A 16733-nucleotide genomic window follows, 5' to 3' on the forward strand; every position below is an offset into this window, starting at 1 on the left:
ACTAAGCCACATTCCCAGCCCACCATGAATATATTTATGATGGTAAATTATGTAACAATATTGGTGACAGTCTTTAATATATGGGGAAATATGGGGCCAGGAGTTTGGCCTAGTGGTAGAGTGCTTGCCTAGCATACACTAAGACCCTGGTTCAATTTCTTGGTACCACATACATAGAAAAAAGCTGGAAGTGGTGCTGTGGCTCAAGTGGTAAAGGTCTAGCCTTGAGAAATCCCAAGGATAATGCTAAGGCCCTGAGTTCAAGGCTCAGGACTGGCAAATATGTGCAGGAATGGGTATCATTCTACAAAGAAATTTGACATTATATGTTGAGAATGTTAGTGTTCTTGCTACTTGATCTGGAACTGAAGTTGATCCTAAAGGAATTAGAAATGTGTTTCAATTTATGATTTGCAAATTGTTTTGTCAGGTTGTTTGATTGCCAATATAATAAAATATGGTCCATTCTGAAAAGGAAAAAAGGAATGGCCCATGCTTTCAGAATAACGTGAAATATCATGAGATTGCACATACACAACAGAGTTTGTGTGTATGTGTGTGTGTGTGTGTTTTACCAGTCTTGGGTCTTGAACTCAGGGCCTGGCCACTGTCCATATGCTTTCTCCAGGCTAATGCTGTACCACTTGAGTCACAGTATCACTTCTAGCTTTTTCTGTGTTTGTGGTAGTGAGGAATTGAACCCAGGGCTTTGTGTATGCAAGGCAAACACTCTACTGCTAGGCACCTTCCAGACCACCACACAACAGTTTCCAGTTTCTTATTGTTGGGGTAATGTATAGAGGGGTTAACAGTTACATTCGTCAGGTAGTGGGTGCATTACTTTTTTTTTTTTTTGCCAGTCCTGGGCTTGAGCTCAGGGCCTGAGCACTGTCCTTGGATTTTCTCAAGGCTAGAGCTCTACCACTTGAGCCTTAGCACCACTTCTGGCTTTTTTCTATGTATGTGGTACCAAGGAATCGAACCCGGGTCTTCGTGCATGCTAGGCAAGCACTCTACCACTAGGCCAAACTCCCAGCCCTGCATTACTTCTTGAACATAGATACCTTCTCATGTTTTTGTCCTCAATTCCCTCTCCCCCTCCCAACCATCTGTTTTCTTTCCTTGACACTGTTTTTAGTTTTGTTAAAATAATTGTGATCATGGTTCACAGCCAGCACTACAAAACCAGAAGTGGTGCTGTGGCTCAAGGCATAGCAGCCTTGAGCTGAAGTTCTCAGGCACAATACCCAGGCTGAGTTCAAACTCCTCAACTGAGAAAAAAGAAATACTTTTGCCAGGTGCTGGTAGCTTAGACCTATAACCCATAATCCTAGCCACTCTAGAGGCTGAGATCAGAGGGTCCTGGTTCACAGCCAACCTTTGGCAGGAAAGTCCAGGACTCTTATCTCCAATTAACCACCAGAAAATGGGAAGTGGTGTTGTGTTCAAAGTGGTAGAGCCCTAGCCGTGAGTGAAAGAGCTGAGGCATAGTGCCCAAGCCATAAGGTCAAGCCACATGACTGACAGACATAGACACATATACCTTTCAGAATCATTCTATTTTGGAGAGTAGCATTCCAGAGAAGAATTAGTAATATTCTAGGAGAAAGATGACAAGCACCCTGATAATGCCAGTCTGGTAGGATGGCCTGAAATCCTGGTTTTGCTAGTTGTAATTTTTTTTTTTTGCCAGTCCTGGGCTTGAACTCAGGGCCTGGGCACTGTCCTGGGACACTTTTTGCTCAAGGCTAGCATTCTGCCATTTGAGTCACAGCACCACTTCCAGCTTTTTCTGTGCATGTGGTACTGAGGAATTGAACTCAATGCTTCTTGCATGCTAGGCAAGCAATCTATCGCTAGGCTATGCTCCTGGCCGCTAGTTGTAAAATCTTGAGTGCCTCACGAATGTCGCCCTAAAATGGTGGTATGGCAGAGTACCTCCAACATGAGATACCTGGGTGAAGGTTAAACGGAAGTGGTTGAATAGGTTGCTTAAGTAAACATTTTTGCTATAACTATGTGGGCTATGGGGCTTGAACTCAGCATGGTCGCTGTTCCTGAGCTCTTCAGCTCAAGGCTACAGCCCTATTTTCCCCTTTTTAGTGTTTAATTGGAGATAAGAGTCTCAAGTCCTTTTGTGCCTGGGCTGGCTTTGAACCTTGACCCTCAGAGCTCAGCCCTGAGTAGCTAGGATTATAGGTGTGAGCCACTGTGGCCAGCTCTTCCACATCTTTCCAGAGTAGCATAGGTTATACAATAAAATTTAGAAATCAGGGAAGTGGTGCTATGGCTCAAGTAGTAGAGTGCCAGTCTTGAGCTGAATAGCTCAGGGGCAGCACCCCAGAGTCCAAACACCATGACCAACCAAAAAAAAAAAAAAAAAAGGAAAAGAAAGAAAGACAAAAAATTAGAAATCAGGGCTGGGAATACAACTTAACTGTTGAGTGTTTGCCTAGCAAGCATGCACCACAAAAGAGTAAGCCAGGGGCCAGGAGTTTGGTCTAGTGGTAGAGTGCTTTGCCTAGTATGCACGAAGACCCGGGTTTAATTCCTCGGTACCACATACATAGAAAAAAGCTGGAAATGGTACTGAGGCTTAAGTGGTAGAGCTTCTAGCCTTGAGAAACTCCAAGGATAGTGCTCAGGCCCTGAGCTCAAGCCCAGGACTGGCACAAAAAAAAAAAAAAAAAAAAAGAGTAAGCCAGAAATGGTGTTGTGGCTTGAATGGTAAAGCGCTAGCCCTGGCTAAAAGAAGCTTAGGGGCCGTGAATTAGACCTAGTGGTAGAGTGCTTGCCTAGCATGCAGGGAGACCCAGGTTCGATTCCTTGGTATCACATACATAGAAACATAGAAAAAAAGCCAGAAGTGGTGCTGAGGCTCAAATGGTCAGAGTTCTAGCCATGAGAAAATGATGCCAGTGCTGGAGCTATAGCTCAAGGACAGTGCTCAGGCCCTGAGTTCAAGCCCCAAGACTGGCAAATCACAAACTGGAAGTTAGATGGTATGATAAATGAGGGTTTTGTGTGGGTGGGTGGGTGGGGAGGGTAATGGGGTTTGAACTCGGCCAGGGCTCTGTCCCTGAATTCTTCAGCTCAAGGCTACCACCCTACCCTTGAGCCAAGCCCCACTTCCCCACTTTCTGCAGGTTAATTGAAGAGTCTCAGGTCCTTTTGTGCCCGGGCTGGCTTCGAACCTTGATCCTCAGATCTCAGTCTCCTGAGTAGCTAGGATTACAGGTGTGCGTGCCAGCTCTAGGATTGAAGTCAGCTGTCCTTGGGCTTTCTCAAGGCTAGAGCTCTACCATTTCAGCCACAGCAGCACTTCCAGCTTTTTCTCTGTGGTACCAAGGAATCGAACCCTGGTCTTTGTGCATGGTAGGCACGCACTCTACCACTAGAGTGCTTTTTTTTTTTGGTCAGTGTTGGGGGCTTGAACTCGGCCTGGGCGTTGTCCCTGAGCTCTTCAGCTCAAGGCTGGAGTTCTACCCCCTGAGCCACATCGCCACTTCGGTTTCCTGGTGGCTAACTGGCGGTAAGAGTCCCATGGACGCTGTGCCCGGGCTGGCTTTGAACCGCGCGCGCGAGCCTTGGATCTCAGTCTCCGGAGTAGGTTTACAGGCCTAGGCTACCGGCGCCGGCTGTAAAGGGGATTCTTTAAAACCTCAGTGTAGCCTGTCCGTCAACCTGCTTGGTCCCCTGAGGACGCTCCTTTGGGTCCAGGGCTGTGGCGGCTACGGCTCCCCTCCCGTAGGCTCGCCGCCCCGCCTACAGTTCCCAGCGGCCTCCGCGCGCCCGGGGCGCCCCTACCCAGTGCCTGCAGGACGCCGCAGGCCCAGCTGCGGACGGTGTGTCTCTTCCAAAACTGTGGCGGTGGCCGCGCGGCGGGGGACGGCGGGGCAGCGCGCAGGCCTCAAGTTTGCCGACAGGGGGGGGTCTCTGCGGTCGGCGCGGCGCAGCGCGCAGGCGCGCGAGGGGCCGCGGGGGCGGGGCGCAGGGCAGCGGTGGCCGGCGGCGTAAGTCCACCGGTGGGCGGCTATGTGGTTCCGCCGCCGGGCGGCGGGGCCCGAGCGGGGCAGGGGGGCGGAGGGGGCCTCGGCTGCACGGACCGAGATGGTGCCTTGGGTGCGGACGACGGCGGAGAAGCTGAAGCAGCGGCTGCGGCTGGACGTGGGGCGCGAGATCTGCCGCCAGTACCCGCTGTTCTGCTTCCTGCTGCTCGGCCTCAGCGTTGCCTCGCTTCTCCTCAACAGGTACGGCGGGCCGGGCGTCCGCGGGGCCTCGGGGGACGGGGGCGACCGGCGGCCGGGCCGCGGCTCCAGAGCGAGCTCCCGGCAGAGTCGCCGCCGCGGGAGCCCCGCGAGCCTTGCGGCCCGGAAGTGCGGGCGGTGGCGCGGCTCCAAGTGGTTTCTTGTCCGCGGCTTCCTGTCCGAAGCGAACTCGTCTTTATGGCCATTTTCCCACTGGGACTTCATCGTCAGTGTTTCCTAGGTAGTGAAGTCTTACTTGGGAGCGCAGTTGGAAACTCTGGGTGCCGTCCAGGCAGCCGACAGGGGTGGGGGTGGAGAGGGGACGAGGCGAGTTCAAGGTCCTGTGGTTCCACCTCCAGGCCCACTCTTCCCTCACACACACAACCTTTGTAGCCAAAGCTTTAGAAAAAGGTGTGCAAAGGTCGGAGGGTAATGGGTTGTGCAGGCGAATACGACTTTATTACACTTTTATACATTTTATTACAATATCAACATGCCATGGTATTTGTATAAAATGTCTGAGAAGGGCTGGGTGCCGGTGGCTCACACCTTGTAATCGTAGCTACCCACGACTCTGAGGTCTGAGGATCTTGGATCAAAAGCCAGGCCGGGGACAAAAGTCAATGACAGGCCGAGAGTTTGGCCTAGTGGTAGAGTGCTTGTCTAACATTCACGAGGACCCGGGTTCGATTCCTCGGTACCACATACATCGAGGCTGAGGCTCAAGTGGTAGAGCTCTAGCCTTGAAAAAGCCCCAGGGCAGTGTTCAGTCAGGTTGAGTACAAGCCCCAGGACTGGCGGGGGAGGGGAGGGGAAGGGGAGTCTGTGACACTCTTTCTCCAGTTAACCTCCAGAAAACTGAAAATGGCCGTGTAGCTCAAAAGGTAGAGTGCAAGCTTTCAGCTGAAGAGCTCAGAGGCAATGCCCAGGCCCTGAGTTCAAGCCCCTAACCCAGCCCCTCTCCCCAAAAGAATAGTCCAAGAAGGAAAAAATAAAAGGTTTGTTGACATAATGTCAGAAAGCAGAATTGATATAGAGCATTCCCAAAGTATTCTAGTGGTTTTGTTGTGCTCAAGACTAGCACTCTATCACTTGAACCACAACTCCACTTCCAGTTCTTTTGGAGGTTAATTGGAGGTAAGAGTCACAGACTTTCTCGATAAGTATGTTTCAGACTTGTATCTTTTCCTACCTGACCCTATGCACAATCCTTAGATTCAGCCACTGTCTTTAGTGAGGATTAATTACAGCATGAGCCACCAGCATCCAGCAAGAACATTCTTTAGGCCCGGGAGTGGCCTAGTGGTGGAGTTCTTACCTAGCTTGAATGGAGTCTTTGGTTTGATTCCTTGGTACCATCTATACAGACAAAGCTGGAAGTGGTGCTGTGACTCAAGTGGTAGAGCACTAGCCTTGAGAAAACTCATGGACAGTACCCAGCCCCTGAGTTCAACCCCTAGGACTGGCAAGAAACAAAAACAACAACAACAAAAATCTCCATGCTTTTTGAACAGACCATTCTTACTCTTTATGTTGAAGTAATTGATCTCCAAGGATAACGCAAGCTTAACCTAATTTTCCACCTTATTGATTACTTTGCCGTTGTTTCTGGGTTTAAGTAATACTTGCATTTCAATAACGGTTAGTATTTTACCAAGATGTGTTCCTTGATGATGATGGTGAGGTGATGGAGGATAGAAGTAGAGTCCTTAGCCAGGTGGAAACTATTAATTACTAGTCTCACTGTAGTATAGAACATACCAAGCTAGACTTACAGGTTTAGCTTGATCAAAATTAAAGCTCCAAGTGATTTTTATCCGAACAATCTTAATTATCTTCTTTGGGAAGTGGGTCAGTTTAAGTCTCCAGGCTGGGACAGACATTTAGTTACTAGGAGTAGATTAAAGTAGAATCCCCTTTCCCCCTCATCCCCCAGTCCTGGGGCCTGAACTTAGGACCTGAGCACTGTCCTTGGGCCTTCTCCAGGCTAGAGCTCTACCACTTGAGTCACAGCATGACTTCTGGCTTTTTCTGTATATGTGGTACTGAGGAATTGAGCTTTGTGCTTGCTAGGCAGACACTCTACCACTAGTCAAATTCCTGGCCCTAAAGTTAATCTTAATAATGATGATGATCAACTATGAGTATTTTTTGTGTGTGTGTGTGTCCAGTTACTGGGGCTTGAAGTCAGGGCTTTGTATTCTTGCTTGGCTTTTTTTTTTTCTCTTAAGAGTGGTGCTCTACCTCTTGAGCTATAGCTCCATTTCTGGCTTTTTGTTGAGTAATTGGAGGTACGAGTCAAGAATTTTCCTGTCTAGGCTGGCTTCAAACCTCAATCCTCAGACCCTAGTCTCTTGAATAGCTAGGATTACGGGCATGAGCCACCTGCACCAAGCAGCAGTGTGAACTTTTATTTCTTCCAATTACTGTGTTAAGAGGTTTTTATTTTTGGCCAGTTGTGAGCTTGAGCTCAGGGCCTGAGCACTGTCCTTGGACTTTCTCAAGGTTAGAGCTCTACCACTTGAGCCTCAGCACCACTTCCGGCTTTTTTCTATGTACGTGGTACCAAGGAATCGAACCTGGGTCTTCGTGCATGCTAGGCAAGCAGTCTACCACGAGGCCAAACTCCTGGCCCTGTGTTAAGACTTTTTTTTTTAAATTAACTTTAATCTGTCATAGTCTCTGTAAAGTGAAGCTAATAGTAGTTCCTACAGTGTGCTGCTGTTTTTGATGATTAAGTGAGTTACTTTATGGTAAGTGCCCAGAATGGTGCTCAGCATGTGGCAGGTTTTTTTTTTTTTTTTTTTTTTTGCCAGTCCCAGGGCTTGAACTCAGGGCCTAGTTACTGTCCTTGGGCACTGTTTGTTCAAGGTTAGCACCTTGCCACTTGAGCCACAGCACTGCTTCTGGCTTTTTCTGAGTATGTGGTACCGAGGAATCCAAGTGCTTTGGGCATGCTAGTCAAGCACTCTATCACTAGGCTACACTACTGGCCCAAATATGGCAGTTTATTTGTGGGTTGTGGGATTTAAACTCTGGGTCTGGGCGTTGTCTCTGAGTTCTTCAGCTCAAGACTACTGCTCTATCCCTGAGGCCACAGCCCCAGTTTCTGTTTTCTAGTGGTTAATTAGAGATAAGAGTCTCACAGACTTTAGTGCTGGGGCTGGCTTTGAACCTCCATCCTTAGATCTCAGTCTCCTGAGTAGGTAGAATTACAGGCGTGAGCCACTGCGCCCAGTGGTTTTTTAAGTTCTTATAAGTGGTATTATGTAGTTCTTGTATTTAGTGTCTTTTTTCAACTCTGTTTTTGAGATTCATTCATTCTGCATATTATCAACAATTCACTCTCCTTGTTTTTTTTTCCCTTTGTTGGTCATGGGGCTTGAACTCAGAGCCTGGACACTGTCCCTATGTTCTTTTGCTCAAGGCACTTGAGCCACAGTGCCACTTTCAGTTTTTCTGTTTATTGGAGATAAGAGTCTCACAGACTTTAGGACCTTCGCTGACTTTAAACCTCCACCCTCAGATCTTAGCCTCATGAGATTATAGGTGTGAGTTACCTCACCCAGGTGTAGTAGTAGATATTTTGGAGAAAGAGTTGTGAAAATTTTTTTTCTGGTCTTGCTTTGAACCTTAATCTTCTAGATATTAGCCTCTTAAGTAGCTAGGATTACAGATTTGAGTCATTGATGTCTAACTTGTGATATAGGTGGGTGTTTTTGTTTTTGCTTTTTTATTTTTTTTTTCAGGTGTGGACTTGAACTCAGGGCATGAGCACTTGGGTTTTCTCAAGGCTAGAACCCAACCACTTTCACTTGAGCCACAGCACCACGTACAGCTTTTTTCTATGTATGTGGTACTGAGGAATCGAACATGGATCTTCATGCTTGCTAAGCAAGCACTTTACCACTAGGCCAAACTCCTGGTCCTGTGATTTAGTTTTTTACTAAAAACTTTTTCATTATTTCCTCCACCTCTCACTTTAGCCTTTCTGTCTGCCCTCTTTAGCCTTTCTTCCCTTTTGAATTATCTAATTCTAATAGTCTAATAATTGATTTTATTTCAGCGTTCTCTCTCTCTCTCTTTCTCTTTCCCTCTCTCTCTCTCTTTCTTTCTCTCTCTCTCTCCCTCTCTCTCTTTCTCTTTCCCTCTCTCCCTCCCTCTCTCTCTTTCTCTCTCCCTCTTTCTCTCTTTCTTTCTTTCTTTCTTTCTTTCTCCCTCTCTCCCTCTCTCCCTCTCTCCCTCTTTCCCTCCCTCCCTCTCTCCTTCCCTCCTACAGTTAAGCTACATTTCTACTTCCCACTTTGCTGCTTAATTGGAGTCTCACAGACTTTTCTGCCCAGGCTGGCTTTAAACCTTGATTCTCAGGTTTTAGCTTCCTGAATAACTAGATTTATAAGCATGAAGTCACTTGTACCTGGCTCTTTTTAATTAAAAAATTGTTATAAAGGTGATATATGCAGTAGTATAAGTCAGGTAAAGAGTATACTTCTTTTCTTTAAAAAAATTTTTTTTGCCAGTCTTGAGGCTTGAGGCTTGAGGCTTGAACTCAGGACCTTGGCACTGTCTCTGAGCTTGTTTTTGCTCAAGGATAGCACTCTTCTACTTGAGCCACAGTGCTAATTTCAGCTATTTCTGTGTATGTGGTACTGAGGAATCAAACCCAGGGTTTCATGCATGCTAGGCAAGCACTTTACCATTAAGCCACATTCCCAACCCAACAAATACATTGCTTTTTTCCTCTTGATCCTGGTTTTCCCTTGTGTTTCTACATACATGGTTTCTTCCTTTGTAATTCTGTATTTTTCCCTGGATCATACCATCTATTCCTATACATTAGTTATTTTTGTGCTAATTCTGTTTTAAAAAATTATCTTTAGCCTATATTTTCTTCAAAGTCAACCTTTTCAACTCTCCCTTCTTGGGCTGGGATGTAGCTGAGTGGCAAAGTGTTTGTCTAGTAAGTGCAGTGTTCTGGCTTTGATCCCCAATATCAAAACAAAAAAGCAAAGATTAAATCTCCTTTCTATTCAGAGCTAATCAACTATTTATTTATCTCAGCAGATTTTATTGTTCTACTTTTCAAACACGTGTACAAAGCACTTACACTCTTACTCCCCTTTCGCTTTCTCGTCCCACTGTTACCTTCAAATAGAGCCCATTTTAGATTTCTGTTATTCATTTTTAAGGAGTCCACATATGAGAGAATATGTGATATTTTTTTCTTAGTCTGGCTTATTTTACTTAAGATCATTTCTAGATTTTTTTTTTTTTTGTGGGTCATGGGGCTTAAACTGGGCCTGAGTGCTGTCCCTGAGCTCTTCAGCTCAAAGCTACCACCTTACCCTTGAGCCAAGCCTCAATTCCTGTTTTCTAAGGTTAATTAGAGGTAAGAGTCTCAGGTCCTTTTGTGCCCAGACTGGCTTTGAACCTTGATCCTCAGAGCTCAGTCTCCTGAGTAGCTAGGATTATAGGCATGAGCCATCCTGCCGGCTCTAGATTTATTCTTTTTCCTGAAAATATAATTTCTCCCTCCCTTCCTCCTGTTATTCCTTCCCTCCTTCTCTTCCACTCCCATTTTTATTTTCTTTTTGTTTGTTGTGGGGCTCGAATTCAGAGCCTAGGTACCATCCCTGATCTTTTTTCACTCCAAGTGGGATAATTTTTTGTTTGTTTATTTATTTTTGCCAGTCCTCCTTTGAACTCAGGGCCTGAGCACTATCCTTGGGCTTTATCAAGGCTAGAACTCTATCACTTGAGCCATAGCACCACTTCTGGCCTTTTCTGTATATGGGGTAACCTAAGAATGAAGACAGGTCTTCATGCATGCTAGGTAAGCATTGTACCACTAGGCCAAACTTCAGTCCCTTTTTGTTTATTTTTGGTGGGTGGGAGTTTGAACTCAGGGCCTGGTTGCTGTCCCTGGGCTTTCCTTTTCAAGGCTAGCACTCTACCACTTGAACTCCAGCTCCATGTTTAGCTTTTTGGCGATGGGGTTGGCGATATGAGTCTCACAGACTTTGTGCTCAGGCACAACCTTTTAATGCTCAACCTTTTAATGCTTCAACCTTTTAATGCTCAGGTCTCAGCCTCTTGAGTAGTTAGATTGTAAGTGCGTCACTGGCACCTAGCCCTAATTTCATGTTGTTTTTGTTGATCATGGGGCTTGAACTCATGGACTAAGTGTTATCACTGAGCATCTTCCCTTAAAGTTAGCACTCTGCCACTTTGAGTCACAGCACCACCTTCAGCTTTTTTTTGTAGTTGAGTGGAGATAATCTCATGGTTTTTTCCTGCCACAGCTGGGTTTGAACTGTGATCCTCAGATCTCAGCCTCCTGAGTCTCCAGGATTATAGATGTAAGCCTGACCATAATTTCACTTTTTGCTGTCTAAATAATAATAATGTGGTGTGCATGCAAGTGTGTGTGTGTGTGTGTGTGTGTGTGTGTGTGTGTGTACTTTTATATACATAAATTTTCTTCATTCATTGGTTAATAGGCATTTAGGCGTATCTGTATTTTGGCATATGGTAAAAAGTGCTATTGGGAGCATGGTTGTATAGGTATCTTGACTGTTGAAATATATTCATTTGCATATATAATCTTAACAAAGTCATGGTAACTGAAAATCATGCATGTCAAAAGCCTGAAGATTGGTTATAATATTGAGATGTTATAACATACTAACAGTATATTATCTGGCTTTTAATTTTTTTTTTTTTTTTTTGCCAGTCCTGGGCTTTAGTCAGGGCTTGAGCACTGTCCTTGGACTTTCTCAAGGCTAGTGCTCTACCACTTGAGTCTCAGCACCACTTTTTTCTATGTATGTGGTACTGAGGAATTGAACCCAGGTCTTCGAGCATGCTAGGCAAGCACTGTACCACTAGGCCAAACTCCCGGACCTGATTTTTTTTTTTTTTTTAAAGATTCTTCTCAAGGTTAATTCTACAGAAGTATGCTTAGCCATATGGTTCTGTCAAGTTTGATTTTTCTGCCCTTCTTCAGTCTCCTATTCCTGTTCTCTACTCTTTTCTGTTGGTTTACTCCTATTAGCTTGTTATTTTTCTACATATATTGTGGTTTCTGAAAAAGATATTTCTGCGCTTTCAAATTTGGATTAAGCAGTTGGTCTGTCATGTTCCCATATATCATATACTTTGTCATGGAACACATGATCACATTGGACTGTGCTCATTTATACTATTAGACAGTATTTTCCATTCAAATAGAGCCCAAAACAGTGGTGTGTCCTAACTATATATGCAGAGAGACCTAACATCATAAGACCAAACTAGATTCTTAGTAAAATTTCTTTTCAATGAGAAATTTTTTTTTCTTATGTAAACATAATAGTGTTTAAAGATATTCTGAGCTGGCATGGTGGCTCAGGCCTGTATTCCTAGCTACTCTGGAGGCTGTGATCTGGGGATCAAGGTTCAAAGCCAGCCTGGGCACAAAAGGACCTGAGACTCTTATCTCCAATTAACCACTAGAAAATGGGAAGTGGGGCTTGGCTCACCGATAGGGCAGTAACCTTGAGCTGAAGAGCTCAGGAACAGTACCCAGCCTGAGTTCAAGCCTCATGATCCATAAAAACAAAACAAAACAACAAAACCAGATATTCTGGAAGAATGCAGTATGGGCTACTTAAACATGACAGCATAGGAATTAAATTAGGAAATGTTGAAAATTCTTTGGATGGACTATAATTCATAGCATCTATTTCATGGTTTGTACATGTAATAAGTACATTACAGAAGTGTAATCATGATTGGGAAACATTGCTTCTGACTCATATGCCTAATAAATACTAGTTAAAGCAATAAAAGGATAACGTAAAGTCACACATTTTCCTTGGTTCTGATTATTATTTTTTTTTTATTGATTTTTAAGGTATCTTCATGTCTTAATGATCTTTTGGTCATTTGTTGCTGGAGTTGTCACATTCTACTGCTCATTAGGTCCTGATTCTCTCTTACCAAATATATTCTTCACAATAAAATACAAACCCAAGGTAAAATGTGTTTTTATTTTTAAAAGTTTATATGATAACTGTGCTGTTTCTTATATTTATTACTGAAAGTGTTCTAAAAGAATGGTTTTTAAAAAAATCACTTACGGGGCCGGGAGTTTGGCCTCGTGGTAAAGTGCTTGCCTAGCATGCACAAAGACCCAGGTTCAATTCTTCAGAACCACATGCATAGAAAAAAGCCAAAAGTGGTGCTATGGCTCAAGTGGTAGAGTGTTAGCCTTGAGGAACCCAAGGACAGTGCTCAGGCCCTCAGCCCAAGCCCAGGACTTACAAAAAGAAAAAAAAAAAATCACTTACTAGCTGAGCAGTGCGGTGTCTCATGCCTATAATCCTGGCACTCAGGAGACTGAGATCTGGGGATCTAGGTTCAAAGCCAGCCCAGGGATAAAAGGACCTGAGACTCTTATCTCCAGTTAGCCACTAGAAAACCGGAAATGATGCTGTGGCTTAGGGGTATCATGGTAGCCTTGAGCTGAAGAGCTCAAAGACAGTGCCCAGCTCCAGAGTACAAGCCCCACGACTGAAAAAAAAAAATTCACTTACTATTTGATAGAGGGCATGAAGCATATCAGCTTTTCAATTTTCTTCTTTTAGCAATTAGGACTCCAAGAATTATTTCCTCAAGGTCACAGCTGTGCTGTTTGTGGTAAAGTGAAATGTAAACGACATAGGTAAGTTAAACATTTTTTTATTTGTTGATTTTTTTTTTATTTTCTTTTTTTAATTTAGATTTTTTTTTGTAATTAATAGAAGGGTTACATTATATTCACCAGATAGAAGGTGCATTACTTCACAAATATTGGTACCCTTTCCCATGACATGGTCCCCATTTCCCTTCCCCCCTCCTCCTGCTCATCTTGATTCCCCCCTTCCCTATCCAATTTCAAATAACCAATTAAGCACATATAAAATATATCAGATAACAAGGTGAAATATTATAACAATATGAGCTAACAAAGGGATAGCAAAAGAGATGAGCGATAACATAGTACATTAAGGACAATAATCACTCATTATATGGCTTTTGTTTCTTTCTAATTACATTTTATATTATAAATAATTTAGTTATTTGATTTTCTTTAGGCCTTCCTTACTACTTGAAAACTACCAGCCATGGTTAGACCTGAAAATTTCTTCCAAGGTTGATGCATCTCTTTCAGAGGTAATGGATTTAATTAACATTGTAGTTACAGGCATATGCTGCATAATGATGTGTATATATTTAGAGATTTATTGTTGAGTAGTTTCATTATTTTAATAACACCATAGAGTGTACTTGTTTTGACCTAGATGGTATAGTTCAGTCATTGGATACAGCCTGTTGATGTACTTAAGGGATGCAGTTAACATGAGCTGTATAAAAGAGGCCACTGCTGAATTAACCCACCATACTGTTTTACAGAAATGTTTGTTTAAGGCTGGGAGTGTGGCCTAGTGGTACAGTGCTTGCCTTGCATGCATGTAGCCCTGGGTTTGATTCCTTGGTACCACACACACGCAAAGCCAGAAGTGGTGGTGTGGCTCAAGTGCTAGCCTTGAGAATGTCCAAGGACAGTGCTCAGGTCCCAGGACTGGAAAAGAAAGAAAGAAATACAGTATAGATAAAATATTTTACATAAACCAGTAACATGTTTCATTACCAAGTGTTGTATCCTATATATAATTGTAATATATGTGCTCTACTTTATACAGTTGGTATGGCTGTAGATTTGATAGCAATAGCATCACACTATATTATGTAAGTAGTGCATTGTACTTTACTAGCTATGACCATGATGATGAGAATTTTTAATGTCCTTTGTTGTCTTACGGTACTACCAGTTGTATATATGGTTTATTGTTGACTGAAATGTCATTTGGTACATGACAGTGTACACAAATAGAAAATACTTAGTATCTATGAAAAGTTGGGTGCCAGTGGCTCACACTTGTAATCTTAGCTACTCAGGGGACAGCTCTGAGGATCACTGTTCAAAGCCAGACTGGACAGAAAGGCCCATGAGACTCTAATCTCCAATTAACTATAAAAAACAAACAAACCCTGTATTTCAAGTGGTAGAGGGCTCTCTTTGAGCAAAAAAGCTGAAGGACAGCACCCAGGCCCTGGGTTCAAGGTCCAAGACTGGCACAGACAAAAAAAAACTGTTTAGGGCCTGGGGATGTGACTTAGTGGTAGAGTGCTTGTCTATTATGCATGAAGCCCTGAGTTCAATTTCTCAGTACCACATAAAACAGAAAAGCCAGAAGTGGTGTTGTGGCTCAAGTGCTAGAGTGCTAGCCTTGAGCAAAAGAAGAGCAGGGACAGTGTTCAGTTCCAGGACTGGCAAAAAACAAAAACAAAAACCAACAACCCCCCTCATGGCACACATCTTCTGTAATCCTAACATTCAAGCAGCTAAGGCAGGAATCCTAACTTCCAGAGTAGCTTGTACTACAAAGTGAGACTGTCTCCAAAACAATAACAACAAGATACTTCTCATTATGCATCATTTAATGTGTTCTGGGCTGGGAAGTTGATTATTACAAATAATTTGAATAGTAAGCTATTACTAATTAAACTTAGATACCTGGTTTAAACATTTTACTACAGTATAGCTTTACCTGATTATTACTTGCCTCATAAAAACACGTTTAAAATTTTTTTATTGTCATTAATAGAGGAGTTTCATTATATTCTCGAGATAGAAGGTGCATTACTTCACAAACATTGATACCCCTTCTCATGTTTTTGTTCCCATTTCCCTCCCCCTAATCCCTTCCCTCATCTTGTTTTCCCCCTTCCCTATCCTATTTCAAATAAACAAATATATATATATATATATATATATGTATACACACACACATGCACTAGGTAACAAGGTAAGATACTGTAACAATGTGAGAATAACCAAGGGACAACAAAAGAGATGAGAAATAGCATCACAGTCACACATTATATGGCTCTTGTTTGCATGTCCTGGAGATCCTTTCATTTAGCCTCATCTTATGTGGCCTTAGGTTTTGCCCTACTGTAATCCTCTGCTAGGAGAGCCCAAGGTTTCTACTGATTATGACAAACGAGGGAAACCATTGAGCCTATGTTCCTTTGAGTCTGGCTTACTTCACTTAATATGATTTTTTCCAAGTATTTTCATTTCCTTACAAATGGGGATATGTCGTTCTTTCTGACAGCAGCATAGAATTCCATTGTGTATAAATACCACATCTTGTTGATCCACTCATCAACTGAGGGGCATCTGGGTTGGTTCCATATCTTTGCTTTGGTAAATAATGCTGCAGTGAACATGGTTGTGCTAGTGGCTTTAGTATGTCCTTGTTTCTGGACGATTGAGTAAATGCCAAGTAGTGGAATTGCTGGGTCATAGGGGAGCTCTATGTTTAGTTTTTTGAGGAACTGCCATACTGCTTTCCATAGTGGTTGAACGAGTTTGCACTCCCATCAACTGTGTAGCAGTGATCCCTCCTGGCCATATCCCTGCCAGCATCTATTGTTATTAGATTTCTTGATCTTGGCCATTCTAACTGGAATGATGTGGAATGTCAGAGTTGTTTTGATTTGCATTTCTTTTTTTTTTTTTTGGCCCCTTTCTCTTTCTGGCCCCGCTCGCTCCGGCCCCGCTCGCTCCGGCCCCGCTCGCTCCGGCCCGGCTAGGCCTCCTTTCTAGCTCCGGCCCCGCTCGCTCCGGCCCCGCTCGCTCAGGCCCTGCTAGGCCCCCCCTTTCTAGCTCAGGCCCCGCTCGCTCCGGCCCCGCTTGCTCCTGGCCCCGCTCGCTCCGGCCCTGGCTTGCTCTGGCCCCGCTCGCTCCGGCCAGGCCAGCTCTCGCTTGCTCTTGGCTCTGCTCGCTCTGGCCCCTTCTCGCTCTGGCCCCGCTCGCTCCGGCCCCGCTCGCTCCGGCCACCACTCGGTTGGGCTCTGTTCACTTCAGCTCAGCTCGCTTCTTTCGCTCTCTGTCGTCGTCGCAGTCTTGTCTCTGCCACTTTTCCGGTTTGGTTGTGTCTCGTCTCTGCCACTTCCGGCTTGGTTGTGTATGTGGGATACCGAGGAATCGAACCCGGGTCTTTGTGCATGCTAGTCAAGCACTTTAACCGCTAGGCCAAACTCCCGGACCCCTGATTTGCATTTCTTTTATGGCCAGAATTGTCGAGCATTTTCTCATGTGTCTATAGGCCATTCTTACTTCTTCAGAGAAGACTCTCTTTAAGTCTTTGGCCCATTTTTTAATGGGATGGTCGTTTCTTTGGAGATTAAAAAACACATTTTTTTTTTTTTTTTTTTTTGCCAGTCTTGGGCTTTGGTTCAGGGCCTGAGCACTGTCCTTGGACTTTCTCAAGGCTAGAGCTCTACCACTTGAGCCTCAGCACCACTTCCAGCTTTTTTCATGTATATGGTACCGAGGAATCGAACCCGGGTCTTCGTGCATGCTAGGCAAGCACTCAACCACTAGGCCAAACT

The 16733-nt window shown here is 44.2% G+C and overlaps 1 protein-coding gene across 3 annotated transcripts in view; it reads left to right on the plus strand.

The window, feature by feature from the left end:
• The first annotated feature begins 4035 nt into the window (after positions 1-4035).
• Positions 4036-16733, plus strand: part of Snx14 (sorting nexin 14) — an 88420-nt gene continuing 75722 nt past the window's right edge. For 2 of the 3 annotated variants that reach the window (XM_090338480.1, XM_090338481.1), the window contains exons 1-4: positions 4036-4250; positions 12142-12262; positions 12875-12951; positions 13364-13442. In XM_090338480.1, the coding sequence (XP_090194606.1) occupies positions 4036-4250; positions 12142-12262; positions 12875-12951; positions 13364-13442 (492 nt within the window). Of the gene's footprint in view, positions 4251-4410; positions 4489-12141; positions 12263-12874; positions 12952-13363; positions 13443-16733 lie in introns of those variants that run through there. The other variant, XM_090338482.1, reaches the window with a different exon arrangement.

The sequence above is a fragment of the Megascapheus bottae genome, chromosome 8 (assembly GCF_031878675.1).
Source record: "Megascapheus bottae isolate mThoBot1 chromosome 8, mThoBot2.hap1, whole genome shotgun sequence".
Lineage (NCBI taxonomy): Eukaryota > Metazoa > Chordata > Mammalia > Rodentia > Geomyidae > Megascapheus > Megascapheus bottae.